The sequence below is a fragment of the Falco punctatus genome, assembly GCF_963210335.1.
Source record: "Falco punctatus genome assembly, chromosome: 2".
Classification (NCBI taxonomy): domain Eukaryota; kingdom Metazoa; phylum Chordata; class Aves; order Falconiformes; family Falconidae; genus Falco; species Falco punctatus.
The window spans coordinates 8,133,669-8,153,539 of NC_137581.1; the positions used below are offsets into that span (position 1 = coordinate 8,133,669).

Here is a 19,871-nt window from a genome sequence, read left to right on the forward strand (position 1 = left end):
ACATTTGATTGAAACATTGCCATTAGCAAACTGGGAGAGAGGAGCTTGCTGAACTGTAAAGAGAGCACGTCATACACTTGTCTGTGCCCCTCTGCTTCAGGTAGACAGCACAGAAAATGTGTAATGCTTCATGCTTTTTGGATTTGAACTACTTAGAGTGCACGTACTGTAGCATTTTAGGCCAGACCACAGCTCTGCTTGAGAAGCAATTTCTCTGCATTCACTAGTCTTTACCTTACACACAAGATCTTTTGAAGCAGACTTTCAGACAAAAAAACTGAACTCAAGAACAGGCTTCTGGATACCCTCCACCCACTGTCAGGCAGTCGGTCCTTTGGGTGGCATTGAAATAACCCCCTGGAAGAGGTACTGTGCTTTGCTTTTGCAGTCTGTGCCTGTTGTGCCGCTCTTCTTATCTTTGTAACCTTTGCTGTTGGGAAGCCAGCAAGGCACTGCTCTATAAGTTATTTTTGTCACTCTAAGAAAAATCATACATACTTTTGTGGGTGGGTGTGTGGGTGTACATACCCCTTCTCTACATCTAGATGTATTTCATTTTGAATTTGTCCAAGATAATTTGTCCATAAGGTTAGTAAGTGCTGCAGAATGCAAAGCATGTCTGTTAGGGTTCTTTGAAGCACTTGGAGATTTGAGTCAGCCTAGAATTGCATTGCCTTAACTGACCAAAATAAAATGTAGTTTGAATTTATTATTGTCTTGCTTTCCCTGGCCTTGAATTATCTTTTGGTTTTGTGTCATTTTTAATATACCAGACCACAAACCCACAGTTATCATTACTGGATTTCGTAGCAGTAAGCTAAAATCAGTAGGCTCTGTAGGTTTGCAAGGATCTAGTGGCTAACATAATCTCTTGAAAATACACTTTTATAACAAGTGCAATCTATGGTCTTAAGCCCATTGTCTTCCTTAAATATTTCCGTTTGGTTTAGGTTTTATTCTTTTGCATAAAAGGTTTAATTGGGATACATAATTAAGAAGTTAATAAAGCTCTTCAAGTACACAAGACTATTTTTACACAGTGATAGCTTTATTCTGAATTTGTCATGAAGTCGCAGTTCTGAACTGAATTGGGAAACAGTATAAAGAGTACAAGTGAATAATTACTTACCTATAGACCTAATTTCTTTGTGATTGGAGACAATGACACTTGAAGGTAGATTTCACAGTATTAGAAAGGTGTAGAACTTAACTGAAAGCTGTTCTCAAATGTGAAAGAAGAGTTGGCACATATGTCCTTATCTTAATAGTTTTAATTATACAAAAGAAAGAAATAGTTTACCCATGCCATAAGACTTCATCTTGGAGGACTTCAGACATTAGGCAAAATTTAAAGTGCTATTGACAGAGACAGGCATAATCCTTTGACCTTGGATAACCTAAGAAGACAAAAGAAAGTAACTGCTCAGTTTTGAAGAGAAAACTAATTTTGATGAAAAGTGGAAAAGAAAAATATTGGTTTCATTCCTTTTTGGAAATGGAGGGACCTCATTTCTATGATGCTTCAATCCTTTAAGATGAGATACACCTGAAATTTATTTTACAAGGACACTTCTTTGTAATTTCAAGGATATCTTATTTTTTATGTCTATAATTGATTAATGTTTTGCATTGCAAACAACCTCTTAAAGTTCAGACAAGTACATAATGCATTACATATGGCAGTACATAATGCAACATTAGTAATAACATTGGATAGAAGATATTTCCTTCCTTATAATCTTTATGCATCACTTTTAACGTTATCCACTGCAGTTTTCATAGGAGGCTTTTTTCACATTATTTGCATTCTACTTAAAAATTTTAGAATAGCTGCAGTGTGCTTCTACTCTCTTCCTACAGCAATATAAATAAACCTGAATGAACACCATTTCACTTTAATAAAAATCCAAAATTAACCATTTAAATTATCTCTCATCTTCCACTGTTGTTAGTCAGTGATTAGCTGATCCATGCTTTAAAACTCATACCTTCAGCACAGTTTCAGGAAGTGTTCTGAAGCAATGTCCCTACAACTGCAAGTTGTGAGTGTTGACTGTTTTGGTATGTGGCTCATTTCTAATCCACATTTTTCATAGTAAAAATCCATGCTACTTTTAATGCAGTGATCTAGTGAATCAGCCTCAATGGTAAATTATATTTTTAATCAGTGTTTAGATGACCTAGCTTTCTGCATATAGTAGCAAACCCAAATATACCACACAAAAAATATCTATTTTCCTAATCTCAAAAATCCCAGCTCTCGTATTTTCTATAGAAGATAGACTTAGTTTGAGGGTAATAGAAAGTAAAGATGCTTGCTTGAAGTAAATTTTTGCTTTGTGGAGATTGTTAATTAAAAAAAAAATTACAAGTGAAGAGCCTTTCTTTTTTTTTACTATTACATTAACATATTCAATCAACTGTAGAGTAATTCATGACTGTAAATTGTTCTGTGTAACGATGACAACAGTTTGAAACGTTGAATTCTTTTTAGTCATAAATTATTTGTGCTTAATATGTTAGCTAGGCAGAAAGCTTCAGTTTAGTGGATTTTGGCAAGTGTGATTGTTTCTTTACACAGCTTAATTGGGTGGTAGTGTGCTCATAACAGAATTAATCTTGTATAATGTCCAAATTCAGGACTTAGACTTTGCAAAGGTGAGCATATCACACTGAGTTTATCTTGAAAATATTAAGCTATAACAATTTTTCAAATAATGTGCAGCATACAGGGTTGATTAATCACTCTGCTTTCGCCATCTTTCTCTTTAGTAGAACTAAATTGCTGTTATCTTAATAGTGCTCCCTCTTACTCTATAAACTGTAAAAGTCTCCAGCTGTCCATATGACCTCTTGTTATTCCCCCAGAAGAGGACAAATGTAATTTGCACCTGGGGCTTTCAATCCTGTTTCATTTCTTTTTAAGATGCAGTGTGTATTAATTTGAAGTTTGTTTGTAAAATAAGTCAGAGAAGTGTTCCTCTTTTGTTCTCCAGGCATATGATTTTCATGTAGAAGGACGCAAATATATTCTAGTTCATGGAACATTTTTTCATATATCTTGACATTGTTGAAAGATGTCCATATTTCTTTCAAAATAAGGAGCAATCTCCAGGAGACATTCTCATGACTTAAAGAGACTAATCTCATCAATAAGACAGGTTGGTCTTCAGTCAGGACTGGGCACCCCTGCTTCAATTACATGTCTCAGTGAACCCTATCTCTACATGCAGACCTATTGGAGGAAAATAAATTATACTTGACTTTCTACCAAATTCATGAATTCCACATCTTTTTGATTTCTGGCTGTACCTAAAACCTAGTTAATTTGTATTTTGTAGGCATTCCCCTGCTTTACTAAAGTTAAAACTTTAACATCATATATAGTTTGCCATTGTATACATGTTGATCACAATTTCTTATTTCCTGGTCTCTTTCTAGCCATTGTTCTTTCTCTACCAATTCTTAGTGAAGAATGACTCAAAACGATTATGAGAATAGCTTTCCCTGTCACATTCTTAATCTTTCTGCTATGGTGAAAATAGAAGGTACACAGCAATGAACATGAGCCTGCAAAGTTACACATCTTTTTCTTAGTTTAGCCTTGCATTGTGTTGTAGTCTATGATAGCAAAAAATACTGTATTTGCAATATGTGTGCATGAATTATTGCAAGACGTTAGTGGGTTGCTGAATAACCTGACAAAGGTGAGGCTGCTGCAACTCAGGTGGCCAAAAAGGCCAACAGCATCCTGGCTTGTTTCAGAAGCAGTGTGGCCAGCAGGACCAGGGCGGTGACCGTCCCCCTGTACAGGGCACTGGTGCAGCCACACCTCGAATCCTGTGCTCAATTTTGGGCCCCTCACTGCAAGAAAGATATTTAGGTGCTGAAGCGTGTCAAGAGAAGGGCAATGGAGCTGGGGAAGAGTCTGGAGCACAAGTCTGATGGGGAGCAGCTGAGGCAACTGGGGGTGTTTAGTCTGCAGAGGAGGAGGCTGAGGGGGGACCTTATTGCTCTCTACAGCTGCCTGAGAGGTTGTAGCGAAGTGGAGGTCAGTCTCATCTCCCAGGTAACATGTGACAGAACAAGAGGAAATGGCCTCAGTTTGTGCCAGGGAAGGTTTAGTTTGGATATTAGGAAAAAAATTCTTCACTGAAAGAGTGGTGAAGCATTGAAACAGGCTGCCCCGGGAGGCAGTGGACTCATCATCCCTGGAGGTGTTTAAAAGATGTGTAGATGTGGTGCTTAGGGACATGGTTTAGTGGTGAAGTGGCAGTGCTGGGTTAACAGTTGGACATGATGATGTCAAAGGTCTTTTCTAACCTAAATGATTCTGTGATTCTCTAACTCCATGCTACAGTGTCCAATCAGTAGCAAGGCTGAGCCTGTATTCCCAGGAAGCACACACACGAACAGGACATGTATATAACTATACACAGGGCTGAATAGAACAACACAGACACAGTCAGCACTCACACAAACAAAAGCACCACCAATGGCCTCATCATGTCCCCCTCCCCCATATCTATGTATATATACGTATGTATAGTGTGAAAACTGACAGTAGCTGGATTTAGACGCTTGGTCAACTCAGTAGAGCTGTCCCCAGATCCTTTCTGTCCCAGTGCTGGTGTCTGGGTGTGCAAGCCCTTGAGGCTGCAACCCTTCTCCAGCTGCTGGTCCAGAGTCCTTTGCATGCACCAGCACACACACATGCTGTGGATCCCTCCAGTAACTGAGCTTAGACACACAGTCCATCCAGCATCTGACCCTGGATCCTTGCTCTCCCCCCTGCACAGTAACATGCACACATGCAAATAGCTGTCTCAATGAACCCCTGGATCCTAAAGTCTCTTGGGCAGTTGTCATGGACCTCTTGTCCCTCTAGTAGCCAGCTCCTCCAGTTGTCTCATTTCTAGTTACACACACACACTGAATTCTGATGGCTTCACCTAGTTGCCAGCTAGCCCGGCTTGATGTTTGCTGGCAATCAATCACCCACTGCCACATGTGCCCTCATGCTCTCTAGCTGGTGGTACCACAGACCCCCCTGAACATGTACATACGCTCACACAGAGAACAGAGTACCCCTCACCCAAGAAAAAAGGTAGAAACTGAGTTTAATAGAAGGCATGACAGATGATGCTCAGCAGGCAGAGGGCACAGACAGGAAGGTGCACTGACCAGCCCTGTTTAAGTGTGACTGGGCCCGTTTATCCCCTTACCCTACTCTGTTTTCCTATGCTTCTTCCTCTCTAATTCACCTTTACCACTCCTTTTTCCACACCTTTTGTTCCTCCCCTAAAAATCTCAGGTCTTGTTACAATGTCAAGATGTTTGTTTCCTATATCCCACAGTGTCTCCCACCCCCAAGGCAGTGATATCATCCCCAGGCTGTAAGATGCTCTCCAGCTGACCCATGGTGCTGGGTGTCTCCCTGAGTCCATGGGGCTGAGGCTTCCCTGGGAGGGGACTGGTCTCTGATGGAATTATAGGGGTTCCTCCACCTGCCCCAAGGGTTTGGTGCTCATGTTTGTGTGTATGTGTGTGTACACCTCTGCTGGCTCTTGCGATGAGCATGGGAGCAGCCAGGCAGGGTGTTATTTAGGCTTCCTCACCTGCCACTGGCTCTCTGTGTTCCTTTCCAGGGGTACAGATGAGGTTTTATCACCCCGACACAACAGGCAGAAAAATCTTTATTCCTGAAAAATGAAGTCTGTGGAGCAGATATGTTAGAGCATGTGCAGTTTCACAAAGCCCAGGAGTGCCTGTTTAGTGGCCTTGTGGATATTAGAAAATTTGATGTACAGGAGATATACTGTACACAAATCTATATATGATCATCACTGATAACTCTACTACATATTGGTGAGATAAGAACCAGAATATTTTTATAATCTCTGCTACCAAATGGTTTACGGTTTAGATGTGGAAATCATTTTATTATGTCAGGAAAACTATGGAGAACATTCAGATACTTCATATAACTGGTAACTTACACTCTACTACTGAAGAGATGTGATGCAATACTTGACATTTTGAAATGGTATTGCATAACATGTAAACATTTTCAAGGCTGAAACATTTTCTGTGTTGCAGTTCTGCATTTTAGCATCTTTAGAATATTTTTAAAATATTTTTTCTGCCATAGGTGTTTTCCAACACTGCTTCCTTAATCTGAGGGAGCTCATTGTGCAATACAAGCTTTTTGTGCTTGTTTTAGAGGGCATTATGTGTCAGCATTTTTCTCAAGGTTTCTTTTGTCTTTTTCCGTACAGCTTCAGTAAAGCATCTGTGCTGTTGTATGCAGTAGTTAGACAACCTCAAAAGCATAACCTTTTTTTTTTTTTAGAATACTGAGGCAATGCATAGAAATTATTTCAAAAGTAACATTCAGATTCAGCTTTCAAGATTTCATCTTTGTATCAGAAATGAAACTGAAGGTGGATGAAAGTGATTTTCCCCTCTCTCCTTAGATTTAAGTTGAAGAAATTTTTATGAAAAACTGAAATTTCTCTCAAATTGTTACAAAACAGGTTTTCCTACCAAGAAAGCTGAGAAACATTTGGAACAATTTGCTGAATTTTGGCTAGGCTTAGATTGTGACTGGCGTTGATCAGTTGTGCTATATTAGCTTCTTCTCAGGGCGTGCACTGTTAATCCTCGTGAACGACAGTTACAGCAGTTTTCTTTCCCTGAGCTTGTGAGGAGCAGAAAACCACTTCTCTCACAGCCATTCAGATTGTCTTTTTTTTTTTTTTTTTTTTTTTTTTTCTGCAGCAAAATTAATTGGGCATGAGGGAGCTGTTCTGCTATGCTTTTAGTTGCAGAGTGCAGAGGACTGTGGCTCCCTGCCCATACATACACTAGTCTTCCAAGATTTCAAGAGAAATAGTGAACCTTTCTGCTGCTATAAAAATACTTGTAAAGCAAGTGATTCATGCGTAAAGAGCTTGTCCTCTGGAATGTGTGAATATTTGTTTATAAAAGTACATAGGCTTTATGCGAATATTCCTTATTACTCATTTTTATTGTTTGTGCAGGTATTTTCTTTACCTTTTCAGGTCTGCTCCCTCCTGCAGGCGTAAGTACATCCACAGATGAATAAATGCAACATCAGTTACAGTAATACAAGCCCAGTGACACCAATGGGATTGCACCAGTGTTACTGAGACTCCAGTTTAGCCTTCAGTACTCGGGCTAGAGTTAACACACGAGAAGAAAAGAACCCAGAGAATTCACTCTGTGTGGTTTGTGCATAGGCAATGGGGTGAGAAAGCAGTGAAGAGAGTATTAAATCTCAAAGTTAAAGGTATTGGGAGACAATTTTAGGCACAAAATTATGAATCAGAGTACATTGTCATTTAAGAAATTGCAAGAGATTATGTTGGTGGTATATTTATTTATTGAGGAAATGGTGCATGCCCATTATGTATATTATATATATTTCATTTTATGATTTCTACATAAAAAAGTCATGGATATCAAAGAATGAAGTAAATTATTGCTGTCCTTTCCTTGCCTAAGATTTTGCTAGTTAGTATGCTATTGATTTCTCCCTAAAACTGAGAGAAAATTTTATCTTAACCGTGTAAATGAATCAAACAACCCACAGTTTATGTACTAATTCCAGCCTTTTAATACTCTAGCTACAGTTACCAACCTTTTAAATAATATTATGCATATTACATTATTAAACATTATTAAAATAACCTTGTAAGTCCCAAGTTAAAAGTACTTCATAATCGTTGTTGATGAAATAAGGTCAATCAAGTAAGGGCAACTTTCCATTTTGATGTATCTTGTGCATAGAATGAAATACTACACAGGAAAATAATTTCTAGAAATGTATGAACTGTTCAAACTGATGAAAAGTTTGATGGATTTTCCTCTAAAACTGGAATGGCCCAGAGATATAGGAACTTGGCAAACTGAGCGTTTCTGGTAACTCATGTGTTAGTATGTCTGTAATGGCAGAAGCATAGAAGAAAATGAAAGGCAGAGTGACTGAGAATTTGGAAGCCTTATAGTAAATGGCCTGAATTACACAACAAGGAATGTAATTTTGTGGAAAGAAATTAGTGTATCCAGTTCTCTGGAATGTGCTGTTTCAGATTCCCAAACTGATGTGTATTATAAATTTAAGATACAGAAATATAAGGCATTTTACAAAACTACAAAAAGGCAATTCCGTCTGAAGACTAAGGCATATGGCATAAATCACCCCCACTTGATTCCTCTCTCCAGTGCTTGTAAAAAAAAGCCTAGATTGCTCCTTAACTTTTATTTCTACCTGTTAGATAGTTGATATGATGTCATATGAATTTCTCTTAGTGTAAGAGAGAGAGTTGTAAGTACAAAATCTGAAATTTGCATTCTTCTTTTGTTGAGACTAATTTTGTACAACTTGGAAGTGCTAGCCTAAACTGAATTTATTCACGGATGTCATTTCATTTCCATTACTGTGAACCCTATTTAAAATCATAATCTCTGCTTTGATCTGCTCCATGGATTATTCTTATGAAACTGGGAGTTTTATGATGGGTCTGTGTTAGTTATAGCGAGTGCTTACACTGAAAAACCTATAGGCACTTTTCCTCTGTGATGCATATGGCCAACATCAGAATATGGACTAAAAAAAAGGGAAGATGAAGGAAAAAATGATGGCTGACATTGTAAAGAACAGTGTTTTAATCATATGTAAGCCACATAAAATAACAGGAATACCTAGGAGGAGACTGTCAAGATGTGTGTTTTTCAGACTGTGGAAAGTGGCAGATCTATGGAGACAAAAGAGCTAAAAAAAAATTTAAATTATTGCTGAATCAGGGAAAGGATTGTGAGGAGTGAAAGCAGCAAGTAGGAGAAACCAGAAAAGAATCCCTTATTTAGGCAAGATTTTGAAACTGTGCTTAAGCAGGTGAAGCATAGAAGTGAAAGGAATCAGGGTATATGGAGTGTTTGAGGGATTGTTGTGGTTTAACCCTGGCTGGCAGCTAACCCCCATGCAGCCACTATCTCACTCCCTGCTGGGTGGGATGGGGGAGAATCAGAGGGGTAAAAGTGAGAAAACTCGTGTGTTGGCAGAAAGACAGTTCAACAGGTAAAGCAAAAGCCGTGCACGCAAACAAAGCAACCCAAGGGACTCACCCACCGCTTCCCACGGGCAGGCAGGGGCTCAGCCATCCCCAGGGCAGCCGGGCTCCGTCACGCGCAGCGGGGACTTGGGAAGACAAACGCCGTCACTCCCCGCGTCCCCCCCTCCCTCCTTCTTCCCCCAGCTCTATACGCTGAGCATGACGCCGTATGGTATGGAACATCCCTTGGGTCAGGGGGGTCAGCTGTGCCGGCCGTGTCCCCTCCCCGCTCCTTGTGCCCCCCAGCCCCCTCGCTGGTGGGGTGGGGTGAGGGGCAGCAAAGCCCTTGGGTCGGTGTCAGCGCTGCTCGGCCACAGCTACAACAGACCCACGTTTTCAGCAACAATTCCCAGCACAAATCTAAAACATGGTCCCATAGCAGCTACCGTGAAGAAAATTAACTCTGTCCCAAACAAAACCAGCACAATGACTTAACAGGAATTATGGGAGAAGATTATGTTAAAAGTTTAGTTGGAAAAGATGAGAATGTAGAAAGCTAATAATGAATAATCTTCTGGATGAAGTGGGGTTACATGAAGTATGTGTAATTTGGCATAAATATGCATGCATCTGTGTGTGAGAGAAAAATAAAACCGATTTGGAGGAAGTAAGAAGGAAGGAATAAGTAGAAAACATTAAAAGAAAAAATCAGAGAAAGCAGTGATGGCTGAGGTGGGGATGCAAGAAGTGATTAGAGCTAGGGGGTGGTAATCACAATAGATACCGAAAACATGATTTTGTTCTGAACAAGATTTGAGAAATGAGGTAGAGTAAGATAAAATTAGGGATTTGGGAATCAACCAGATAAGAGTGATAATGGTTACTTGCTAAAAGGGTATTTTATCCAAAAGAATGAAAACAACAAAACCCAGGTTAACAGAGAGGGAGGAAGAAAGAGAGGAAAGGATGAGTATGGTACATAGTGAAGAAGGCTGACTACACTTAAGACCTGGAGAAGGATATAGGAGACATCTGTGAAGAAAAGAAAAATGTAAAAAAAAACAAAAAAAACCCCAACCAAAACAAAACACCCTGTGAGTAGGGTACAAGTTGAACATGACTGTGCTGGAGACCTTTACAGGTGTTGACCAAGAGCTGGATTTGGCTTCTTGGAGCTCTGCTAATTGTGTGTCGAGGGTGATATATTCCCTAGAGGTTGAACAATGACTGGTGGTTGAGTGCTCTGTACACATCTGTGGAAGGAGCCACAAATCAGTTGCACATACACTGTAAGACCTATTCCTGATACAGTATAAATTCTTTCAGAACCATATGGTCTTTCTTCATTCTTCACACCAGAACAGTGGTATTATGTCAGGAAAGTTTTAGGTTATGGTAAACTTTAATTCAAAGAGCTTAACATATTGTCCCTGTTTCATAAGGGAAATATGGGTGAAAAGAAAGAAGTGGGCTTAGTTACGCACTGTGATTAAAAATAGATGTTGGGTATCTTGTATAAAAAGCCCATAAAATGCACTCACTGTGATAAAGAAAAGTAGCATGAAAACCTTTCTGGCAGCCTCTTTAGGACAGTTTGAAAACACAAAGTCATCATATTTGAAATCAGAGAAGACAGGAGACTGTTTCCTGTATGTTTTATGCAGTGAGAAAGGAAACTTTTAGCACTGTTGGAAAAAAATATCACAAGGATATCGGGAAGTTTTTGACAATTAATGAAGAAATAACCTAAATCTGGAGATGGCAAAGGGCTAAATAAGGATTACTCTTTGGTCGTTCTGATAAAACAGGAATCATGAAAGACTATTTAAATCTTATATACATTAAATTATCCAAATCACCTTGGTGTTTCTGAAATGTAAAATGGAATGTCTTAATTATGCAGCAAATTGGAAACTTGTAAAGGACAAATATATCCTAGCATTACTTGTACAACAAGAATCTGGCAATCTTGTATTCTGGTCAGGTGTGGGTGGTTAGGCAAGTGGTGAAACTATACAGCCAAAAGAATAAAATTTGCATGTTGAGTGAAAATCAGTGGGTAGTTATCTTCCTATGCATATGATAATAAAAGTAGAAGCAGCAGTCTTCTTTCTTGAAGACAGCTGAAAAACGATATCCAATTAAATATAATTAAAATGGGTTTTGTTTATAATAAAAGTCTACAGATGTTGTATTTTTTAGGCAAAACAATCTCTTCTTGAAAATAAGACCAAGCATAACAAACAACCCTAATGACATAAATTGTATTAGAAAGAATAGGTGCAGTGGTTTCAAAATACTACAGCTGTATAGATTGTAAGTGGTTTGATGCTGTTGTTGCCACTATCATAAACCAGTTCTTATAATTAAAATTCAAATGATGATGTCTTTATCTTCTTGAGTGGGTTGATGCAGTTGTAGATGTATAGAAGTATAGCAAGAAAGAACTAGGAAATGCTTACTTGTTTGAGTGTAAACAGGTCTATCAAATCAAATAATTGCAGAAGTATTGAGTATCAAACTAATATTATAAGGAAAAAAGCTTATCTATAAAAGTCTTAACAAAGTGACAAAGTATGTGAAAATGAATAACCCAACAGAATCTTTTTCGCATGGATTTCAGGGATCTGTCGTAATTTGTAGAATTGATTTTCATTAAGGGACGACTTCAGGTGCTTAGGTCATCCTTAAACTGCACTAAATGAGAGAAACTTCTTGGAAAGTCAGAACAAAATTCTTCACATAAAGTAACATACAAATCTGAGTTTGTCAGGTCCTTATTTTGGTGTTCTGTGTGCTGGGCTTTATTTCAGTTTTTTCACAAAACAGTATGTAAAAAAGTCCTTTTACTTGTTCCTTATTTCTCATTCTCCTGAAACAAAGTGCCACCTGAAAATGGCTAGTGCTTTCTTCTTAGAAAGGTAAGTGAACTCTAGGACTGACTAGAGCTTCACCAGGAAATCTCTCTTGAATGCTAGAATCTAGATAGTTAATAAACATTGCATCTCTTTCTTAAAACATTTTCTCATTGAAAGTTTGGGAGAGTCCTCTAGTATAACAGGTGCAGCTGTATATGAAAGGCAACTGTTACCTCACCTTTGCAAGTAGTTGTTTTAAATATTGGGATTTAATTGAATTATGGTAACGTAATCTACAGGGGTTGTAAATTCATCAACACTCCAGACCATGAACATATGTAAGGTCAGGAGATTGAGGAGCCTCACTGCATTAGAAGTGTGTGTTGGTGATGCTGTTCCTGAACAAACAGGGCAATGAAGTCCCTCAAAGTAATCTTAAGGGTTTCATGTGGACCTCTTCCTCACATAGCACTTGTGTATTTTGTCCTGGTCAACGCTATCTTTTTTTGTTCTGTGGGAAATAAAGCATGTTCCTGGATGAGACACATTTTGATTCCAGACTCTGTGCTTTGAAGAAGGGATGTGGTTGATTGCATCCTCCCATGGACCTCATCTTGTGCTCTTCTTACCCACTTCTGCCCGAGTCCTCTGGGCCTGTTACTGTCTCAGGTGGTGTTGAGCACTCTTTCTCCAAAGAGGGGACATCAGTGTCCTGAATCAGAGAGGGAAGCCAACAGGAATTTATCTTGAATTTGAGCTTTTGGAGAAGAGGAGAGACTGAATTGTTCCTTGTGGACATCCTAGCTGGTTGGGCTTGGGGGAGCAGGTGCTGGATATCACGCTGTGCATGTGCTGCCAGATACAGGTGCAGACAAGCCAAAAAAGTAATCAGAAAGGCTGCTAAACCAGAGATCTGGCCTTTCACTGGTATATTATGGAAGACATATGGCATCCCTTAAGCAGAACTTTGTTACCAGTCTATAGTTCAGAGTAATGTGAGAAAACAGGTTTAAGGGAAGTGCTCACCAAACTCAATCATTTTTAGACTTGGTACCTAGTGAAAGGAAAGCTCAGGAGCACAATTCATGTAACCTACCTGAGATTTCTAGTGCAAGGTAAAATGAATTAAGACGTAGTAGTGCCTGTTTCTTCTCACTGAGTGTAGAACTAGATGACTACCTCACATTTCAGCATTCTAAATACCAAAATTTAGTTGAGATTAAAGTCGTCTGTTGTTTCAAACTTACAGTCCTGAAAGATGGGAAAGAATATTCCCAAACTGACTTGGAAATGCTGATGATCTCTTTCACTGTGGAGGAGAAGAGAAAACCATATGAAAATGTTTGGAATTTTTTGTAGTTATCTAAAAAATCATACAGGCTATAGTACATTTTGCTGTGTGTTCTTGTTTCCATCTCGTAGGAAAGCAGAGTACAGAAAACTCCTGTAAAGAAAGACACAGGAACAGGTTCCTACTACTTGCAAGACATGGAAGTTGCAGGTTCAGACAGCTTGTTTAAGTGCTTTGTTAGGCCAGAGACTGTCAAGTTAAAATGGACAAAAACAGGGGATATGTCCATATGCTGCTAAGTGAGAGGACCGATGAGCCAGTTCCAGCACTGGAGCCGTGATTCTCCTCCTGCTTAACTGTTGGCTCACTCCTTGGCTATTTGCTTCCAGCAGGCTCCAGACAGAACCAGCCTCAAGCACTGCGACTTGGCTGAAAATTTACTCTTAATTTAGCAGTGTAGGTGCAGCCAGAGAGTCTAAATATGAAATACAATAGTGTAAGCAATGAATGGTACTGCATACATCATCATTCTACCTGTCTCAGGTAGGATCTTACTAGATCCTTTGTGAAATAACTGCATTGGCCTTCTGAGCATCCAGCAAGAAAAAACAGGGCAGTGGACTGCATATGGAGGTATATATATACCTGCGCTTAAATAACAAAAAGAGTTGGATCAAGATCAGCTTTTTAATCCACATCATCCCTGTTGCCATGGAACCTGATAACAGATCTCTGCTGTGATTAATGGCGATTTGAACTGAAGACCTTTTTGGAATTGTGACTTGGATGATAAAAGAAACCCCTCAGATTATCATAACCAAGTTATTGTTTGTGTGCAAATACAAATTGAGTATTCAGTTTGTGTTTTCTCCTTTCATCTTTATACAGAGGTTGCTCACTTCTCATGTCCCTCTTCTTCCCGTTTTGCTGCACTAACGAGTTTTTAATGCAAAGGAAAAGTGATTATAAGCAGTGAAGCAAAGACAGCTTTATAGAGCAAGACTGACGAATTGAAGACATAGATCAGAACTGTCCACCAAACTAAGATGAAAGAGAAGTTCATGAAAACAGAGACATATAGATAGCTTTGATTTCATTATCATTAGACAAGAAAGGACAAAAAATGGAGTAGCTATAAAGATGTTCATACCTAGCAAGTTGCCTGTATTAATGAAAGAGTCTATGCAGAAAGCATAGGAAAAAAAAAGCACGACATGATAACATAGAACAGGAAAATAGCCTATAGTAAAATTTTTGTTCATAGCTGGTTTTAGTGTAGTGTAATGTGAGTATCAGATTATGATAATATAAAAATACAAATATTATGTATGTGTTAAATATTTTATTCACTGATGCTTTGTTTTGTTCATTGTTAAGCATGGGTTAGTTTTTTGGACTTCTCTCCCTCTTTCCTTTTGAACACAGATTCTGGGGATTGTATTTCTATTACTGATTTCGTGGTTTATCAGATCTTGAATTGCAGACAAATTAAATAGTTGGTGGCTTTTATAGGAAGCTTTTGTTTGGTAGATACATGTACCTAGTTATAATATTCACAAGTGAAGTACCTAATTACATTTGAAAGATGCTTGACTAGATAACGAATTATTTGTGTACCGTGTTTTCTGATTGCAAATAGAAAGCTAATATAGAAAATTAGCAGCTGGGAGTGGGGAGAAGTAATAAACATTCTTCTGCTGAGAAATAACTAATTTGTTTGTGCAAGATTAGGTCAATCCTAATGGTTCGCTTTGGTTTTGCTCTTACAAAATGATATTTTTTTCCCAGTAAGTATAGATTAAGTAAAACAATAAAGCAAAACTATTTTCCTAGAAATATCCTATCATCACAAAACCTAAACCAGCCTGATTCATGGGCAATATCTATTATTTTTGATTAATCAATATTTTCTGGCCAAATAACAAAAAATGCTGACTAGCTGTAGCTAAAGGACACTTTGAAATTATTCTAAGATTTTAATAATAGATTTTTTTCTCAGTACACTGCAGTTTACTTACAATATAGTCAGCTTTTCTAGCTTATTCAGGTGCAGTATCTACCCATTTAAGAAATGAGGAAACTAAGGAAGGGATGTTAAGTATATTGCCTAGAGGGACAGCAAAAAATCCGTGTCAGACTGGAATAAGGTTTCAGAATGCTGCTTAAATCATTGTCGTGTCTTTAGCTGATAGATTTCTTGTGCATTACAATCCATTTTGGTGCTCTGTTTTGTAGCTTAATTTATTTTGACACTGAAACTCAGCATAAGAATTGCATTAACATTCTGTGCCTTTTTGCCATTCAGCTGTCTTTTGCAAAGGTCCTCTGTCATGTTCTTGCCCTAGGTTAATATAGTAAATAAGATGTATTTCAGTATATGTATCAGTGAATAATTTTTACATAAGTACTATGAATTTCCTGTCTGTTTTTATATTGCAAAGTAAATTGGAGCTTGTAAGGCAATAAATAATTAATCTTTCTTCCATTTGTAAGAATAATTTTTAGAACCAGGTCTTTTGTTGACAGGAAACTATTACCTTGGAAACTGTTTAAACATTTGCCCAAAGTCCATGACCACACTATATCAAATATCAGTCATATTATGTTACTTAGCTATCCATTACTTCAGCATTTTCATACTGAACTTTTACTGGGTTTACGTTTGTAGGCTTGATTACATGCCATTCAAGACAAAGGAGAGCTAAGTAAGCTATAATTTAGATAATCTTACCTATATGTTGCAGTAAACTGATCATACTGAAATATCTGTATGCTATCCCTACCAAATTACCTTCCATCTGCATTTAAGGAATTTTCCAATTTTGTTTTCTTTAGGTCAATGGAACAGAAATTGAATATGAATTTGAAGAAATTACTTTGGAGAGGGTAAGTATAATTTATTCTCCTTTATAGAATAAATATATAATAATAAATAATGCAATTATTTATGAAATTAAAAGTGGTTAGGAATAAAATTATTTCTACTTTGAATAAAGATGTCCACTCTTTATTCTGAACTATAAAAATGTGAGTGATACAGCAGGATAAACCTTTCATGCTTTTAGGAAGTTTCAGGTGTAGCTACTTGCAGAACAGTATCCAGAAGGTTTTTCTTCCCCATAACTCAGTCAGTGCTCAACTAAGCATTTGATTATTGGGAAGAGCATGTGTGACTTGGTAACTCCCTTTCGGGTTTTGAAGTGGAATTGTGGCATCTTTTTTTTTTTGACCTCTTTGGTTTCTTTGCATGTGTGCATAATGGAAGACTTTTTATATTATTTAAAAAAAAAAAAAAAAAAAAGTGTTTTAGTGTTCAAGCGACTACATAAAAGCCGTAGACCATATCTATGTGTAAAGGATATGTTTATGCAAGTCTGAATTATTTGAGCTATAATCAGGGCTGGCAGTGAAGGCTTTGTTGGTAGTGTGGTTTAAAAGTTGCACACACACACACAAAAAGAGAGATATTTAAAATATGTGCTGCATCATATCTGCCTGGATTTGGTGGTTTTCCTTGCCTTTTGGTTACACAACTGTTTCCTTCAGACTGCAGACTTTCTTTGCCACAAGAGCAAGACCAGGTGGGCCATGTGTGAGAAAGAAAGTCAAAGTTTTGTTATGTGTCATAGTGCTTACAAAGATTTCTAATGGAAGCACAATTGTCATTGATGAATTCTTTCAATACCCTACCAACATCCTGGTAATATGAAGTTTTGTCATCTTAAAGAAAACACAGTTAGGCTTCTTTCTACATAAAAAGTTTGAATGCAAGGCCAGATTTACCAAAATGTGACTGATGCCATATGAACAAATGCCTGTAAGGTAGCAAGCTACCATTAAATTAGATACTTAGATTATACAATTCATTGCGCTTTGTCTGCATGTTATATTTTTAATTATCCAGGATAATGAATGCTATAACCATTCAACTTAAAGAGATACAAGTTTATGTTCTCATTGTTTTGCTGTCTCAGGCAAATTAGGAAAGAGCAATATATCTTTTTACCATAGCCATACTCATAACAGATATAAGGTATAGGCACTTTTTATCTACTGTTTCTCAACTTATTTGCGCATCACTAGTTATTCATTGGACTAGAGTTTCCAAAGGTCACTGAACAGAACATATGCCTCCTGGGTGATATTTTGAAAACCACTTTATTTTTAACAGATATGTAAGTTACCAGTGTACATACTGCAGAGCGAATGTGATTCAGGTCTCCTGTACCTGTGTGATGCAGATAATTAGTTATTCATAGTATGATACAACATAATATCAGCTAAAGACTGAACAACAACAGCAAAAAAAGCTAGAGATTTTAATGGAGTTGTTTTCTGGATGCTGCTGAATCTGTGGCTTCTTATTATTACTGCTTGAGATGATCTGTCACATGTATCAGTGTTTTGTCTCGAAGGCAGGGTACTGTGTCTGCTGGTTTTTGTGTGAGATATAAAACACAAGTGATTGCTGTTAAATAGCTGTCATTTATGTTAGACTAAAAGCATTTTCAGAAGAAATACATTCTCCATGTTGATTACCCATTTTCTTCCACAAAACTGCTTTTAGAAATTAGATGGAAAGTCATCTCTCTGTATTTAATAGCAAAGCTGCAAAATGTATTAAGGTTGCTGCCGTTGAGAGATAAAAATGTTTGCCCATATCAAACAGTCGGTAATAAACTTTCCATTTTAGTCTAGTTATCCAAGTTACAGAATTCTGCATCCCCAAAACCATCAGATATTTTCTTCATGACATTTATCCATGTTTTGAAATAGTCAATATATTTTAAAGGATTTTACAGCACAAAAGATAAATTGGTTGAAGGTATATTAGAACTTTTGCGCTCTTTCCTGCCTTTTTTTAATAGCAGAATGAAAGGGCAGGTGGTAAAGGTTTGATTACTTCCGAGCATCTCCCAGTCTCTGTAGACTTGGCAAAGAGACCAATAATTTAATTGTATGAGGTCACCTTCATCTATAGGTGATGTGAATTTGTGGGATGTATTCCTGTAGAGAGTTACTGACTTACGATCTTTGATCCAGGATGAAGAGATGGCTCCATTCCTTGGGGTAACATAGGACCACTGTGTGCATGTTAGCAGAATGCATCCCATGTGGAGCTGAGGAGCAGATCAGCAGGGTCTCAAAAAAGCTAAAAGGAAACCCTAATAAGGGACTGGAGTGACAGTGCAGAGCTTGGTGAGCATCACCAAGCTGCCTGAGACCCAGCTGGGGTAACATAGGACCACTGTGTGCATGTTAGCAGAATGCATCCCATGTGGAGCTGAGGAGCAGATCAGCAGGGTCTCAAAAAAGCTAAAAGGAAACCCTAATAAGGGACTGGAGTGACAGTGCAGAGCTTGGTGAGCATCACCAAGCTGCCTGAGACCCAGCTGGCATACCAAGAAATGACTGCAAGGATACAGTGGGCTCATGTAGAAAGCCTTTTTTCTTTTTTTCTAATTTTTGCTCTTTGATGTAATGTTGCTTAGTTGCTTCTATTGAAAATCTGTCCTAGTTTACAGTTTACCATGACTAGGTGTTTTGAGCTTGAGTGAGAGCTCACAAAGACAATGAATTTGAGGTAGATGCACCTTAAAGCTGTGATCAGTGCTGTTCCAGGAGTTAAGGAGTTTGTAAGTATGCCTCTGCCAACCCTCTCCTTAGTGGCATGCTCTTACCCTTTCACTCTTCTTCAGTTGTGCCAGCCACTTATCAAGTACCATCACCAGTCCCTGAGCCCCAAAAGATCACTGTTAAATAACTGATCCTCATTTAGAGCTCTCATAAGAACATTTTTGAGTAAGAAATCAAACAAATTCTCTTCACTAAAAAAAAAAATAAAAATAATAATAAAAAAAAAAAAAAGACAGCTTTAATTCCTGCAACTACCTCAGAAGGTTTCTCAGCTAGTTTACAGGCATAAAATGCAGATCCAGGTGTAGACTAAAACTTGGTGATTTGTAATGAACCACAATGCCCAAATGCACTCTCAGAAAAAATTCCTTAAAATAACCCATTAATTTGCTCTAGTTTGAATATTAAAGATACCATGAAAAGGAAACTCTACATAAAATGGCTCGTATTAGTGTGGTGATGTTAATTTTCCATTACTGCAGGACTTGAAAAATGTACCCAGCGCTATCAAGAGACCAATTTGTACTTGTAAATCAGTGGTCAGTGTAAGAGGTAACGGACTAGACTGTGACAAAGCCTAGCCTAACTTCTGTAAGCTGGGGAAAGTTTTAATTGATTGACTCCTTGGTACAACGCTGTGCTTGGAGACATGCTGAAGAGAGGATTCTAATAGAAGTTGATGGAGTATCAGCCAATATCAATAGTTACCTTGAAGAAGAGTAAAGAAAGACAGTGGGTCACTTAATGATTCATGTTAGATTCATGCTGAGTTCAACATCTGAATTCAGATCTCAGTACTTTTTTGCTCATCTAACCTTGCCTATTCTTTAGATGTTAGAGAAAAAGAGAGCAGTTATGATAAGTAAAGCTGTTTTCACAGAATCTTTTGATGCTTCAACACGTATTTTCACTCTATATCTGGATAAAAGTAAAATTATATTACTTTTTATGGAATTGACTGTTTAGAAAAATTAAATGCTGTCAGCACTGGAATTAAAGACCTCTAGT

General features: G+C 37.9%; 1 protein-coding gene and 1 long non-coding RNA gene across 26 annotated transcripts in view; one reads left to right on the forward strand and one right to left on the reverse strand.

Annotated features, from left to right (window-relative positions):
* DLG2 (discs large MAGUK scaffold protein 2) overlaps positions 1-19,871 on the forward strand; it is a 1,068,724-nt gene that overhangs the window by 624,099 nt on the left and 424,754 nt on the right. For all 25 annotated transcript variants that reach the window (XM_080375907.1, XM_080375911.1, XM_080375888.1 and 22 more), the window contains one exon: positions 16,062-16,112. In XM_080375907.1, the coding sequence (XP_080232033.1) occupies positions 16,062-16,112 (51 nt within the window). The remainder of the gene's footprint in view (positions 1-16,061; positions 16,113-19,871) is intronic.
* Positions 1-19,871, reverse strand: part of LOC308059077 — a 450,864-nt gene that overhangs the window by 172,044 nt on the left and 258,949 nt on the right. The window lies entirely within an intron of this gene.